The 16,149-nt window shown below is 39.8% G+C and overlaps 1 protein-coding gene across 3 annotated transcripts in view; it reads left to right on the top strand.

Annotated features, from left to right (window-relative positions):
- The window catches only part of MAP3K4 (mitogen-activated protein kinase kinase kinase 4), a gene marked incomplete at its 5' end in the record, with an annotated part of 65,041 nt that extends 49,036 nt beyond the window's left edge, over positions 1-16,005 (top strand). For 2 of the 3 annotated variants that reach the window (XM_083857265.1, XM_083857266.1), the window contains 9 exons: positions 38-118; positions 1,621-1,812; positions 2,447-2,517; positions 5,155-5,271; positions 6,716-6,875; positions 13,390-13,512; positions 14,040-14,146; positions 14,354-14,533; positions 15,471-16,005. In XM_083857265.1, the coding sequence (XP_083713391.1) occupies positions 38-118; positions 1,621-1,812; positions 2,447-2,517; positions 5,155-5,271; positions 6,716-6,875; positions 13,390-13,512; positions 14,040-14,146; positions 14,354-14,533; positions 15,471-15,491 (1,052 nt within the window). In that variant the 3' untranslated portion in view covers positions 15,492-16,005. Of the gene's footprint in view, positions 1-37; positions 119-1,620; positions 1,813-2,446; positions 2,518-5,154; positions 5,272-6,715; positions 6,876-7,777; positions 7,890-13,389; positions 13,513-14,039; positions 14,147-14,353; positions 14,534-15,470 lie in introns of those variants that run through there. The other variant, XM_083857267.1, reaches the window with a different exon arrangement.
- Between the last annotated feature and the right edge of the window lie 144 nt (positions 16,006-16,149).

The raw sequence follows: 16,149 nt of genomic DNA on the forward strand, positions 1-16,149 counted from the left end.
TAAAGCTACTTCTGTGCTCACACTGTTATTTCTCTAGAGCCGTTGTATCCAAAAGGAGATTCCAGTGGTTCCTCCCGGCGGAGTTGGGAGCTCAGAACGTTAATCAACCAGACCAAAGGTAGGTGTTTGGGAGTCACTGTAATGTAATGTCTGTTAGGCTAGTGCTGTACTGAAAGGTTGGATTTCATTGTGGGTTGTGAAGAGGTTTTTACAGCTTTATAGATAGGGAGGGAAAAGAAATGAAACCCTGATTGCAGGTATGGGATATTGCTAACAGAATCACAAGGTGTACTTTTTGAGGTAGGAGTAATTAAACTTAATAAAAGTCAATTCCTCTCAGTTTCTGAAAGGTTCTACCAGTGTTCTACAAAACTGAGTTAATTTGTTACTATTTAGAAATTGCAGAAGTTTGCTGTCCCTATTCAGTGCCCGGTTATGACAGCAGGAAGCACTTCCTCACTTCCCAGGATCTCTTCCCCAGTGTGTGATTTTCTTACTTTGGGTGTCTAATAGTGTGTGATCCCACACTGTTTGCTAAATTTAAGGCTATTGTGGGGCCCCTTCCTCTCTATCTTACACGATTTTCGTGAAACTGAAAGTAAGTTGGTTACTTCAGACACTCCTGTACTGTATGGATCAATGCATGAAGCTTGTTTTACATGTATCGTGGCAAACATGAGCGTGAGGGTAAAACCTCATGAAATGTGAGAAAAACATTTCTGTCACATTGGAAACTGGTCTCCTTATGTGACTTACACAGAACACAGGAAGAATTACAAAATCTTGTTTTAAAATGGAGAAGGTGGAACATAAATACTGAAGGAATTAGTTTGTTTAAACTAAAAAAGAAGAATGAGGAAAAACTTGAAAATTTCTAGAAGATTGCTGTAATGGGAACTGGTTTTACTGTCCACTGTGAATAAGACAAAGATTTTGGTTTAAAACTACAGCAAAGCATATTTAGGATAGAGAACGTAGTATTAATTATGAGTAGGGGAGTAGAATATATAGTTGGGGAGTATCATCTCCATCCTTTGGAGACCACCAGGAACAGGTTAGGATACTGGTGTCAACAGTGACAGGTGTATAATTTTTGTGCTTTACTAGGAGGGGATGAACTAACACTGCCCTGAGATATCCTTGGTCTCATTCACTAGGATGCTGTTTCGTGTTACGACTTGAGAGCAGCAGTTTCTAATACTCCTAAATCTTTGAAATAACACATGCCATGAGACTTTCAAGAAACCTCTCATATTTCTGAAGAACAAAACCTTACCTGTCCTTCTTTCCTTAGTGCTTTTATGATCCTAACATATTTCTGCTGTCAGAGATTAGTTACTGGTCAAATGCAAACGAGTGTGTTGCATTTCATAAATGTAATTTCCTTGAGTCAAGTAAGAGATGATTAGGAAAGTACCACTGTTCTCAGTTTTAGTCTCTCTTAGTTTCATATATGACTCATAAGTAATAGTTCCATATGTGATTGTTAAAATGTCTTATTCTTTTCCTACATCTTAGTTAGAGTCACAAAAGTTTTCTTTTAACTCTGCTTACTTCATGTGATAACAAATTATAACAAAATATTTCTCAATCAAGGAAATTGTTTTTCACTCTTTTTAGACACTGCTTCTAAGCAAGCCCCGATGGAAGCTGTTCAAAAGTCTGTTCAGTTGTTTGAAGAAAGGAGATACAGAGAGATGAGAAGGAAGAACATCATTGGCCAAGTTTGTGACACACCAAAATCTTACGATAATGTCATGCACGTAGGTTTGAGAAAAGTGACTTTCAAGTGGCAGAGAGGAAACAAAATTGGTATGATCTTTATACTTTCATTTAACTAGCTAAAATACCAAACTTAGTATCTGTGAAGGAAATCACAGACTGCCTTTAAATATTTTCAGTCTCTGCATAGGTATTGTCAGCTTTTCTGAAATTAAAATGTTAAAATACAAAATACTGTTGTGGCTAGGATTTTCTTAATGTAGAAGGTCACTGAAATTTTCATTGATCAAGTAACAGGAAACAAGAAGGATTTGGTTAGGATGATTACTTAGATATAACCTTGTGTTTATGATATGTGTTTAACCTTATAAAACATTCAAGTTCTACCAGATATATAAACCAGATATATAAGTGGGAGTTAGGTGGAACTCTGGGATTTAATTCACCAATCTTACTGTTTTCCCCATATGATCATATTTTACTCTCTGGTTTGGGATTTGGGAGAACATCTTTGTTCTTTCAGGTTTCTTTCAGATCAGCCGATTAATGTTTTTACTTCTATTCAGCTTGAATTCAGGGCTTTGAATGTTGTATTAAATTAAAAGCTACTTGGAGTTTTAATTTAAAAGAAAGGTAAAAAGCAGTGATGTTTTCTCATTGCAGTTGACATACCTGTTGCTTGTTGAAGGTTGTGTACTGAGTTTTCCTTACTCTAACTTGGCAGGTGAAGGCCAGTATGGGAAGGTCTATACCTGTATCAGTGTTGACACTGGAGAGCTGATGGCTATGAAGGAAGTGAGTACTGTGAATACAAGAATCACTGCTGCCCTTGTTTTATTTCTAAACCAAATGTGGGTGATGTAGGATCCATTCAGGGTTTCTGCACACTTCTGTTAGCTAACAGGGAAAAAGGATGCGAAGACAAATTGTTTCTTCATGTAGCCACAGCTGCTGCAAGCACTTTTTCCTCAAGTTGCTTTTCAGTTTATAATTTTCAATTTAAATGTATGTAAAATGGGTAATGTGTTTTTTTGCTGATCCCATAGGATGGTAGTGAATTTAAATGAATACTTAATATATGTGAACTTCCATTAAGAGATTTTAAATAATTTTGAAAGATTAATTATACAAATTAGATTAAAAATGCAAATCTGTATTTTACTTTGCACTGTTTCCTCTCACAGTAAATTTTACTACTTTCTTCTTCATTCATTAGAGCAAAAGATAGGAAGTGTGATATCAGATGTTTTTCAACTTCTCCCGTAGTGTGAGCTAGGTTGAGTCACAAAACTGCTGACTAACTTGGTGGGTACAGAAAATCTAGTTTTCAGGATAGAAGTAAGTAAAGCTGTGTAGGCGTAGAGATCTGTTTCCCCTATAGCAGTTCATGGTTGTTTTTCTTTTGAATTATTGTTTAGTTTGTGTGCATTTCTGCATCTTTAGACAGCTGCAAGCATTAACTGTTCACAGCAGTTACTGTGACAGCCATTGGATGTTGCAGTGGTTACATTTGATGAACCAGTTCTTACACACACACATGATATGTATTTGATCTCCAAGGTGTAGAAAAGCAAGACTGAGTTTGTGGCTTGTGCTTAACTTCTTGTACCATACTCAGTCACTGACTAATATCAACACTTGAGATTTTGTGCTGTTATGTTTTTTTTTCTCCGGGTGAAATAACATTTCCCCCCCTCCCCATCAGCTGCACTCTATTTCTGTAGTTCAGAGTTGCTTTCTAGGTGCAGGTGCTGTTTACAGATTAGCATATGTGTGCTCTTTAGCAGAAGCTGAAGTAAGCTCATAAATAGATCTTGTTTGACAGATGTTTGTTTCACTAGGCTTGAATGAAAACTGTTTGCAACTTCCAAATAAAAGACTTATCTGGATTTCTTTAAGAATAACTTAGAAGTTAGAAGAAGATAGATTTATTGATTTTTTTTTTTTTAACTGGTTAAGAACACTACATTTCCCTGCCCTTGCACCAAGATTTCTTCACACTCACTTCACACTTCACACACACATTACCTCAACCACAGTGTCATTAAAAAGACTTCAGATTACAGCAGACAAGCTTTGCTACAAATACATAGTATTGCAACTATGCATTAGGGAATATGTAAAAAATTGAATATCATTCGTCAATTTTAATCTTTATATATTTAATTTTACCATTGCTTGAGTACAAACTGGATCCTGGAATTGTTACACAGAATGTAACAATCATAACGTCCTAGCTACTGAAGGCAATATATGTGCATCTCTTTCTTTAGCAGTTGTCCTGCACTCAATTAATGAAGCTTCTGTTTTCTAACAATACAGGAAAGGGAATGAAATCTTGTGATTTCAATGAGGATTAATTGGGCAAACTTCGGTCCATTTCCCTGCACTTCTTGTCATCCCATTCACTTTTATTGTTTTCACTTGGTTTCGGAATTTTCCTTTCTGGTGTGTTGTTGTTGCTGGTGGTTTTTTTTTTTTTTGTTTTTTTTTTTTTTTTTTACATCTCATTCCTTCAGATTCTTCTCCTCTCTCTTTATTTGCATTTCTTCCCTGATTTCAGGATTTGAATTGGAGTAATTTTGGCAAGTTTTGGTCCTTTTCGCTGTCCCTCATTACTTCTCACTCCATTTGGCAGTAATCACTCCATTTCTAATTTTCATGGTTTTTTTCACTTGCACTGTTTTTGATTGTATCTCCTTTCCAGAGCATTTGCTAGACTTTGTTCTCTGTTTCATTTCTTTTCCTGAAAGGAAGGTAAAAGTAGTGTCTTCTTTAACTTGCTGTTCATCTTGCATATCTTTGCATGGTTTTAGAAGCTTTAAATCAGTTTTTCAGAACACCTGGTAATGTTTTTCCTCATTGAACAGTCCATCACAGCATATTGTAGGAGAAATAATGAAAACCTGTTTCCTGCATCAAAATCTTTGATTGTATTTGTTCCATGCCACACCTTTTCCTTGCAGCTGCCTCGTTCTCAGTGAATCAACCCCTCAAAGAGATCTCTTTGACTCTCTGGCGATGAAGTACCTGGCAAAAACTCTTTGTTGAATGATAGCTCTCTCTGACATTGCTTTCAAATTCTCTTGTATTGTGTCTGTCTACCTCATTTATGCTAGAAGGCAAGCTCAGAAGAGATATATATGTGCACACAAGTGTATTGGCACATTTAAGTAACATAATTTTGTTCTTATAAAGGTTACAAGTCATCACAGTTGTAGGTAATTTTCCAGAAATAGCTTAGTGTGATTTGTTTCAGTTTGGGGATGGAGAGGGGTATTTCGGGGCTTTTGGTGTAATGGTGCTATTTAACAACAACAACAACAACAAAAGCTTTTTGTTGTGTTTGAGTTTAGGATGAGTTGTTCTTTTTTTTTTTTGTTCCTTATTGATTTAAAATAGCGGCAAAATAATGACAAATCTTTCATGCAGATAAGATTCCAACCGAATGATCACAAAACCATCAAAGAAACAGCTGATGAACTGAAGATTTTTGAAGGCATCAAGCACCCTAATCTGGTTCGTTATTTTGGTGTGGAGCTCCACAGGGTGAGAAAACATAAATTATTGGGGCTTTTTTATAAGGCAAAGAGAAAATTTTAAGAAGCTCTGCATTATTGGAGGCTTTTACATGAGAACATTCTAGTTAATGTTGTGTTGTTATCTCTGTGAAGGGCAGTGTGTCTTTTTTCCTCTGGGTACTGAGGTCTCTGAAACATAGTTTGGAGAAACTTTTTTGAACTGGTCCATAAACAGAGAAGGCTTAAAATAAGCGAACAGAGTGAGTAATGCTAGAGCTATTCTATGCTGCTACTCTGTTGAACTGGTCTAAAAGCAAGTTATATCATAAATAGTATGGTAACTTCTATATATGTAGATACAGACTAGACAGGCTAAAACCTGTCCCTGTTAGCAGCAAAGGTTGTACTTGTATTGTATCATGTTGATTCTTGAAAAAAATCTTGTGCTGGCATTTAAGTCTTGATGCCAGACAAGTATTGGAATTTGGCTACCAACTCTTCAGAAGGAAAAAGCAAGTTTTCTTGCTTGAGCAGCAGAATTAATGAAATGTATTTTTTTATGGAGTTGGATTCCAGAATTGTGTGCTGAGATACCCAACTTTTTATTAGTCTCTGCTTTCCACATGCTCTTCTCACTTGTGAGTCTCAAGTCCTGATGTCTTGATGGAAAAGTGCTGCTTGGATTTGACTGATTTGCTCAATATGGAAGAAGTTGTTTTGGTGACCCACTGCTGGTTTAGAAGGGGACATTCTGCTTTCTGCAGTTCTCTATTTGGACACACAAATTTGGGTGCCACTGGGTCATTCATTTCTCAGACTCGTTTCTAAGAGCTTTGTGTGTTTGTCATCTTTTTTATATTAATTCAGTCTGTGTGAAATCAGCTGGGCTTGGAGACAGAGTGGGAGCAGAAACCTAATTATTCCTTAAAGTGAGTTAGAGTTGGCATACTTGTTCAAGCCACAGCAAAGAACAAAAAACTTGCCCATTCCAAGCAATCAACACATGAAACTGCAGGAACTGAGACAGAGAGATGGGATGAAAAACAAGCCCAAACCATCAATTTATGCTCTGTTTTTTCCCCCCTTCTCTAAATAAGGAAAGAATCTCTATAAATTCCTGTGTAATATGCCTGCAAGGTTTCCAAAGTGTCTTCTGGTTGATGCCAAAGCACTGTATTTTTATACCACCAAATAGTATCAGTTATGTACAGATGATGCAGATAGGCAGGTAGCAGAGTTTCCATAGCTGTGCAGTAGAATATGTTAGGTTGCACCATGCTAAAGAGAATAGAGTTCTGAAGACATAATTTATTAGATATTTCATGGTAAGTGATGCTTTCATTAAGACATTACGTGATACCTTCATTATTTATTTCATGAACAATGAAGGATGTAAGGAAAACTTTATCTTAATGCATTGTTTAAAATATAAAAATTATACCAAATGAAATCTTGTTTGGTTCCCAAAACAGGAAGAAATGTACATCTTTATGGAGTACTGTGATGAGGGCACTCTGGAGGAGGTATCAAAACTGGGCCTTCAGGAGCATGTCATTAGGCTGTACTCAAAGCAGATCACGATTGCTATCAATGTACTACATGAACATGGTATTGTTCATCGAGACATTAAAGGTAATGTTAACCAAAAAGGTAATGTTGTTGTTTCAGCGTGGTAGATAAGAGCAGGGGGAAGGATGGGGAGATGTATTTGCATATTTAGTATGAATTATCTATGCAGCTGTTATTTGTATAAAGCCTTCCACTAACTGTTCAGTTTACAAGTTATTGGCTAGTTTCATGCTTTTTCTTTCAAGTGTGGATTGTAAAAAACATTCACAATTGTCATTTCAAACTCATAAATTTTGCCCATGATTTAGATACTTTTTTTGAGGTTGTTAAGATTATTGGGGATTTATCTAAATTCAGTTATTATTAGTCCTTGCAATTTTAGTACTAACTTACTGAGTTATATAATGCTATTTTCCTTCTTGTCTGTGCAAATAAGTGGTGTTTTCTGGAGCTGACAGGCAGTGTACAGTGCTAGAGTTGTGCATCAGAACTTTTCCTTGTGATTCCATTTTCCCAAAGAGTTTTGGAATTTCAGATGAATGGCTGATTAAACTTAGTAACAAAACTGTTGTTAAAAGAACTTAAGTGATTTTAGGATATCCCTTTATCTAGTTTTTTTTTTTTTTTCCCCCATACATTTATCTTCTCGTGCCTGGCTGTCAGCATTTGCGTATGTATTAGCAGACTGAACCTACAGTAACCAAAGGGGGGTTGGGCTTGGCATTTAAGATACCCAGTGTCAGTCCTCATTTCAGGTTCATTTTTCTTTTTCTGCGCCTTCCAACAACATCCTCCATGTCTGGTTATCTTGGTTTTGTTAGGCTGGCATATTTGGCTCACCGATGGCAGGAAACTTAGGCGAAGGTAGGGGAAGCAATGCACACAATATGCCCTGTGAATGCTCATTTTGTGACAAGGCAGTGCAACCCAACGATGCTGGGTTTCTATGTCCCTCTTGCTCACAGGGTTTTGAATCACCGCAGCAGTGTAGGAGGTTCCCAGTTGCTCTTGGTCCTTTGGCCTCGTGCTTCTCATTTGGGAAAAGAACTATCTACGATCCAGAGGCCTTCCACCCAGGTAGGCCACTCTTGAGTCAGTTTTGGCTTTTTTTTTCTAGAAAACACTTTCCCTCACTCCCATTCCCCAGCAATCTTACCTTTTCTGGTTCTCCTTCCTCACCAAAGGTTTCTCTCCAGTTGTGGATTTCCCTTTGTGCTTTTCACAGTTCCCTCCTTGCCCTTTTCTTGATCATTCCTTGTCCAGGTTCTGCTTAGCTGAATTATGCTCTCCTGGAAGCTCGTGATCAAAATCCAAGGCTGGCTGGCAGGGATTTCCTTTGTTCTGCTCAATGTCATTGCTGATATCTGGATATGTTTCCAAATAGGTCTTCTGCTCTTCAGGGAAATGCATGGAGTGAGAAAAGCTTTTAACAGAACTGTAATGTTGTATTACCTGAGAGCATTTCTGTTGCAACAAGTTCCTTATGTCAAATGTTGGAGTGTTTCTTGAGAGTAACAGAGGGTCACTGCAGGCACATCTGTGTATAGACCTTCCTGAAACTCCATGGCAGAATGAAAAGACAGACCACAGAGGGTATTTTTATAAAGGTTACCTGATGCATTGGAAGGCTTTTGCGCATTGACTTCTTTTATGCTAACATTGCATCCCCAAGTTTTCAGGCTAACAGTAGTAAAGAACTCTAATTTTAATTTTATCTCTTGTGTAGACTGGTACTCTTATTTTTCTGATAGGGAAGAAAGACATTCAGACTGTTAAAACTGCTTTCCTATAAGAATCTCACTGTCAGATCGCACTAGATCTCTCATGGCCAGTTTGCTAAACATTACTGTAGATCTATTTCTTTTAGCAGCAGATAAGCAATTCTTATAATGATTGTTTATCTGTATCCTGCAAGACACCTGTACTTGGTGTCTGCAAATACCTTGTGTTCAAAATAGACTTTTGGTTAGTAGTGTCCCCTTGTGCCACCATTGTCCTTCAGATGCTGTTATGGCATCCAGCTCTATGTGGGTAAAAGACAAAGCAAGATGCAGCTGCCAAAAACATTTTTCAGCCTGTGGTGGTGAGGGCAGATGGAGGGTTGTGTTGGCTGGTTGTTACTTCTGCTGCAGTGCTTTTGCTTAGTCTGCCTCATTGTGAAAAGCAGGTGGTGCTGGTCTGTAGCAGGAGATAGTCTCTTGTGATACTCTTTTAATCTCTATTCTGGGTATTGAATTTTAATTCCTGTGGCTAAGCCCAGTTTCCTTGGTTAGAATTATTTCACTTTTTGTAGGACAGCTGTTCTGGTGTTGCAGAATGATGGAATGTTTAATGCTTGAGGAAACCTGTGGACAATCTCTGAGCCCTCTGCACTAAACAGGGCTAGCCTTAGTATCAGATCCGATGTCAGATTACATCAGATTGCTCAGGACATTGTTGAGGTGAGGCCCTGTTCCAATGACTTGATCTATTCCCACTGTGAAAAGCTTTTTCCTGATAGCTCCCTGGAATCTGCAAAGGGTGCTGTTGTGTCCATTGCTGCATGACCATTTCACAGTGTGCTTTTGAGGGAAAAGTCTGTTTCTGGAGTGTTGGAGCATCCCTTCTTCAAGCTAAGCAAACCCATCTTGCAACCTTTCCTTGTATGCTGGGTGCACCAGCCCTCTGAAATTCTTGATGCCACTGTCCTGGGTTTGCTCCAGTGTGTCGTTGTGTCTCTTTGCTGGAGAGCCTGAAAACAAGACAGAGCACTCAAGGTGTGGTCTCACAAATGCTGAATTGAGAGGAATTAATGAGGCCATGCTTGGTGGATTCTCTTCAGGAGAGAAGGGCGTGTTCCTGAAGAGTGCTTGGATGAATAATAAAAAAAAAGGATTGTATCTGCAGCTTTAGTAAATCAGAAACCTGTGAATGAGATGCTCTATACCAAAAAGTCTTCATCAAATTGCTACTGTATTATCGTCTTCTTGTAACCTTGTTGTTAGCTCAAAACTTCTGCTATCCTGTCTTCCTGATGAGCACAAAGGAAGGAATGTCATTCAGCAAGAGTTGGAAACCTACAACAGGAGACTGTGGGCATGTGTCATGCTCTCTTAAGAGATTGAGAAAAAGAGTACGTGAAAGCTGATTTTCTCATCAAAGGGTAGCATCTGGCCTGCTTGTTTCTTGAATGAGTTTGGGTGCTGCACTGCTTAAGCTCTGGCTGTGGAATGTCTGAGCTGCCTCTTTTTTTTCTGGAATTACAACACAGCCTTTAGTGGGGCTTTTTGTACTGCTCCCTGGACTCACGGGACTTACACTAAAACCTTCGGACTATCATGCTAGTGCAGTTTCCACTGCTCTTACTGATTTGGCAGAGGTAAAGGGCATGAAACTTGAGTTTAAATGCTTCAGGTTTTGGCTGCTCTAGCAGGAGTGTGCCTTTTGTCACTGGCTCTTCACAGTGTGCCCAGGAGGACCCCTGGTATAACATCAGGAGGGCTGTGCACAACTGGGCAACCTTGTGCCTCTGCCACAAGTGCATCGAGTGATGGTGCTTCAGCCAGTGCATGTGTAAGGGGAGGGAAGGAACAGATGGGAACAGTCCCTTTCTGCCGTTTTACTCATGGTCTTTTGGTTTTATTTTGCCTATTAACCATGCAGATATGTAGGAATTTCATTACATTCCCAGTAGTGTTAACTGTCAAAGGGAGAAAAGCATTGGGCATCTTCAAATACTGACCTCTTGTCTGCTCTTCTCACACGGGTCCTGCTGGATTCTGTGCAGGTTTCACTTACCCTTCTAAAGACTCCTCCTACAGTCTGGTCTAGGTTTCTGAACAAGCAGTTTACAAAACAGGCTCCAGTGATACCACGTCAGTGGAAGGTGACAGAAACTGCAACATGAGTCTTCAAGTGCTGTCTCTGTCTTCTTGCTCAAACTTTGGTTCAGTGCTTTATTCCATTTGACAGTTCCAAGTGCTTTCAGGAAAAGGGCTCCCAGGAGCTTTCATGGTAATACTTAGGCTGAATTGTCATTACTCTTTATTAAAAGGGACAAAGTCTAGTTTTTGAAAGGCCTTGGAAGAAGGTTTTGAACTGTATTAAACTAAACTATTCCAGTAACTTAAATTCCATCAGAAGACAGATTATTTGCACTTCAGCACTGCCGGGCTCCATCCACTGTAGTAGCTGGAAACACTTTCTACACTAGTAGTTGGAAGCCTTCTGTGAAATTTTGATGTTGCTTTCTTGAGGAATGGAAACACAGGTTTCCAGAACATTCTTGAAAAAGTGTTTGCTAATGAGAACTGTTTTTCATAAGCTCTTCCTTTAGGCTAAGTGCACCTACTTTCAAGCAACTGCTTGAAAACATTGGAGAAGCAGTTGACAGTTCAAAGGAAGCAGAAGCTATCACTCTCCTAATGCACTGGCCATACTCAGTGTCCCATCAAGCAGCTGCCTTCTACTGCTTTGTGTCTTTCTGGATCCTTCATTCAAGAAGCTGAGGGATGTTGTACCCAACTCCATTACACACATCTGTGACTGCAGGGCGACTCTGATCATAGGTCCCACTGATGGCAAACTGCAGAATCCAGTGAAAGAATTCTGGAGGATGTGCAAGCATTTGAATGCCAGAAGTGGCAAACCATTGCACACAATGTGGAGATGAGTTGCATTCCCTGAACATTAATTCTTTCAGGACTCGTAAAAGTCTACAGTAACTAAAGGTTGGAATTTGATTCTGTTAATGATTTTGCTCACCCATTAGTTGCAGTTCTATTTAACACCTCTTGGACTAAATAGGTATGAACTATTGTCAGAGTAGTCAGAGTGCTTTGAGAAACAGGCGGGGTTTTGGCATCATTGACCCGCACTGCCTTTTTTTGACTTGAGCTTTCTGAGGATTCTTTGTATTCTTTATGAATTATCCTGGGGATGCCCAACCAAGTGAATGGGAAGAAGCTATTAACTAAGGCTAACACAAAGGAGGAGCAGCCAAGAATTTCTGCACTGCTCAAGGTGGAACAAAAGTGAGAAACTTTGGAAGGTTCTATTGAGATGAGCCATTTTTGAATGAATCTTTCATGTGATGTGGGAAGAGGCTATGTGTAGTGAAATCCCCAATGCCTGCCCATTCCTAGAGTAGGTAAGCAGTTTGTTTTGTGCATACTATCCATCTTTCCTCAAGAAAGATCACAGCTGAAGCTCTATTTCTGCCAGGTGATACTTGCAGAGTCCAGAATGTGGCCTGACATAAGGAGCTCCTTCTGCTCTACCTGTTTTCTGTTGCTGTCAAAATGAGTATTTTGGCAGGATATTGAAAGAAAGAAAACCACAGGTTGTCAAAACCACTTGGTTTATTTTGTATTGTGTTGAGCAACTGACTTGAAGGCACTTGCAGATTCCCCTTGGAGATTTTTAATTGTGCTACGGAAGTTTGTTCTAGTGTAAGCTACCAGTATAGCAAGTTATTTTAATGGTAGCCCTCCTCCAAAAATTGCCCTGGAAGTAAAGTGCAACAGGAGTAGGCAGTTGATAGTATACTTAATAAAATGCTCTAAACTCTGTTTGGCAGGTCAGCTGTGACCATAGGGTTATTAATGTTGGAAAAGGCCTCCAAGATTGAGTCCAGCCTTGGACAAACCACCACTGTCAGACAACTGAACCATGGCACAGTGCCATGCCCACTTGTATCTTGAACACTTCCAGGGATGGTGACTCCACCACCTCCCTGGGCAGCCTGTTTCAATGCCTGACCATTCTTTTAGTGAAAAAAATCCTTCTGATGCCCAACCTGAACTTCCCTTGGTGCAGCTTGAGGTGATTTGCTCTTGTCCTGTCCTTGGTTGCCCAGTAGAAGAGGTGGACTCCACCTGGCTACACCCTCCTTTCAGGCAGTTGTGGGGAGTGATACAGTCATCCCAGAGCCTCCTTTTCTCCAGGCTAAACACCCCCAGCTCCCTCAGCCACTCCTCACAGGACTTGTGTCCCAGACCCTTCACCAGCTCTGCTGACCTTCTCTGGACTTGCTGCAGCACCTCAATGTCCTCCTTGTAGTGAGGAGCCCAGAGCTGGACACAGCACTTGAGGTGTGACCTCACCAGAGCTGAGTGCAGGGGGATGATCCCTTCCCTCATCCTGCTGGCCACAGTACTTTTATTGACAAATATGGTATCATCTGTATTGGCTCAGAAGAACTGAAGAGATACTAGTGGGAGGGACTCAGCAATGGCCTCTGCCAGGAAGCAGTTTCTTCTGAGTTTAATGCTCACAAGGAAAAGCACTGGAATTCCTGAAGGAGTCATTTCTTGTAACGAGCTTGTATGGAAAGCTGTTTAATTTGCTTGCCATACTGCTTTTTTTTGGTTTATTTATTTTTTTTTTTTAACACTTGCCAACTTCCAGTACACTTCATGTTAGCACAGACCCACCAGAACATCTTTAATGCTGTCATATTCCACACTTAATTCACAGGTAAAGATCTAAGTGTGAATTCAGCTATTATCTTCTGCAACTTCCAAGGCTATGTTGAGAAGCCCTTATTCCTCAATCCAGCTCTGCTTTAAACAAGTGTGTGTTTCCTTGTGTTTCCTAGGAGCCAACATCTTTCTTACCTCATCTGGACTGATTAAACTAGGAGACTTTGGCTGCTCAGTGAAGTTGAAGAACAATACTCAGACAATGCCTGGAGAAGTGAACAGTACCTTGGGGACTGCAGGTAAGAAGCAGCTTCTGGTAGGCAGGTGCTTGTCTAGTTACCATAAAAGAAGATACCTCTGCCAGAAGTATGGAGTAAAACCATGTTTCAGGGAAACTTGATTTTACCTTAGCTAGTTTTGTGCTTTACATCCAGAAGCTAAAACAATCAGTGAATGATAGAATGAGAGTTAAAACCGTTTGTCTGTAACTACAGAGATGCATGTGTTTGCTGGGGTTGTATTTTTCTCTGCAGCCTTATTGAAACAGTACTCTTCACTAAACAGCTGCTTAATCCATTTTCAGAAAATGGCAGTAACTGAAAACGTGTACTTGTAACAGCATTTTCAATACCACTTTTCAAACTGAAAGAGTTGTGCTGAAAACATGTCAAAGAACAAGAAACCAGCAAATGGCAAAACTTAGCAAGAAAACCTGTAGTAATTCATTGGGTATTTTAAAAAACACTTAGTTTACCCAATCAGTCACTTGATGTATACTGTTCTTTCTGCTGTATGAACTGATGGCATCATATATGTTGTTTCCAAGCATACATGGCTCCAGAAGTAATCACTCGAGCTAAAGGAGAAGGGCATGGACGAGCAGCAGACATCTGGAGCCTGGGCTGTGTTGTCATAGAGATGGTCACGGGCAAGGTAAGGGTGTTTCATGTACCGATGAAATTGCAAACTGTTCTCAGCAGGGTTTTTGAAAGTTCTGGTCTCATGCTCAGTATTTTGTCACACTTAAGTCTGCAAAGACTGGGATGGCTTTTCATTTCCTGGAGCACAGAAATACATGCTCTAGTGGGTAGCAAGTTACTCACTAAAGTGTGCACTTAGCAATGCTGTTACCTGTTGCAGAGGCCTTGGCATGAATATGAGCACAACTTCCAGATCATGTATAAAGTGGGGATGGGTCATAAACCTCCTATTCCTGACAAAGTGAGCCCAGAAGGGAAAGACTTCCTTTGCCACTGCCTGGAAAGTGACCCAAAGATGAGGTGGACGGCCAGCCAGCTTCTCGATCATCCTTTTGTCAAGGTTTGTCTGATGACTTTGGCTACAAAAACTGCAAACTGGGAATGGGGAACAGCTTTTAGTCAGCTTCTTTGTTTTCAGTTGATGCCACAGGTGTTGGTACCATGGTGAGGGGCTGGTAGCAAGTTGATACCGTCCAGGAAACATGGACTGGCAACTTTCCAGAAGCTCATGTTGTTTTCAGCAAGCGTGTGACTACAGGTTGTGGTGTGCACCATGCATTAAACTTTCACTGCTGTTTTGAAATGCATTATCTTTTTGTTAAAAAGACATGTCAGGCTTCAACTCAGTGATACCTAATTGGATCAGAAGGGCTCTGCAGCAAAAACTTCAGCAAGTACAAATGCACAGGTTTTTAGAGATAAGGGCCCCCTCCATAAGAAGTGAAACCAGCACATGCTTGAGAACTCTCCCATTCTTCTGTGCAAAGGGCTGCTTTTAAGTTCATACTTAAGGTTAAGGTCATACTGGATGTTTTATTTGGCAGCTGCTGTAGAAATCTGCAGTACTTGCATGAACTATTGTGTGATGCTTTCCTTAAAAACAGGCAAATATTCAGAGGTACCAATTGAGCTGTATTAGTAACTTTTTTTGAAGAAGCAGGAGCTTAGTAAGTTATTGAATTTTGTCTCAGCATAAAGTTGATCACTTTTGTGTTCTGGTTCAGCAGCAATGTGTTTGGGATCATCACCCATCCCTCATCAGTGCAGCTGTAGCAGACCCATCCATCAGAGGTGGACACTGCTTTAGGCACCTAAAGGTTGCAAGGTGACAGTGGGAATGTCACTAGTCCCATACAAACACCTGTATTGCATTACTGTGGAACAAGGGAGAGAAAAAAACCTTCCAAGATGTGAAGGTGCTAAAGAAATTGATCCATTATCATCTTGCTGCAGGAGGGAGATGGCTGAAGTATGTGTGCCTTTTGCTTCCTTCACAGGTTTGCACAGATGAAGAATGAAGTTACTCCATCTCTGGCCTTTTCTATTCTGACAAGATTTGAATCACTACTGTATGTAATATTTACATAAAGACTGTGCTGAGAAACAGTACAAAAGTTGACCTTAACGAAGACTGCACAAGTGACGGGGTCACTTCCTCTGCTGCTCCTGTACATTTTACTCGGCACATGTTGCTCACGTGACGTGTCCAAGTTGGAAGAAGCTGCATGTTTCAGTGAAAGTGCCATTACTACTGTATATGGACCATACCCTTTTTGTTCCTTCTCCTGTTTCTCATTTGACTGAGAACTTGTATTGTTAATATGTAGTATTTTTGAACTCTCTAGGTTCAGAAAAATGCTGTAGTGTTATCAGGCGTTATGGACCTTGTTTTTTAATCTGTTTGAGTGCACTGACTGTGAACTTTTACTGGGGTTTTTTGTTTATTTGTTTTTGGCAAGCTTCAGATTTGTTATGCACAAGGCTGATTATTGAAATTAAAAAAAAAAAAAGTTTTTCTCAATAAATGGTTTATTTTAGGAAATGTGGATGAAGGGTTTTTCTTCCAAAAATAAATGTGGATCACATTTTAAACTTTTTTGTAACACTGGGATAAGACTGCTAAGCTGACCTAACTGTGGAATAAGCTGCTCTTATCTTGCAATAGTCAGTGTTTTG

The sequence above is a fragment of the Zosterops lateralis genome, assembly GCF_965231275.1.
Source record: "Zosterops lateralis genome assembly, chromosome: 3".
NCBI classification, from domain to species: Eukaryota; Metazoa; Chordata; class Aves; order Passeriformes; family Zosteropidae; genus Zosterops; species Zosterops lateralis.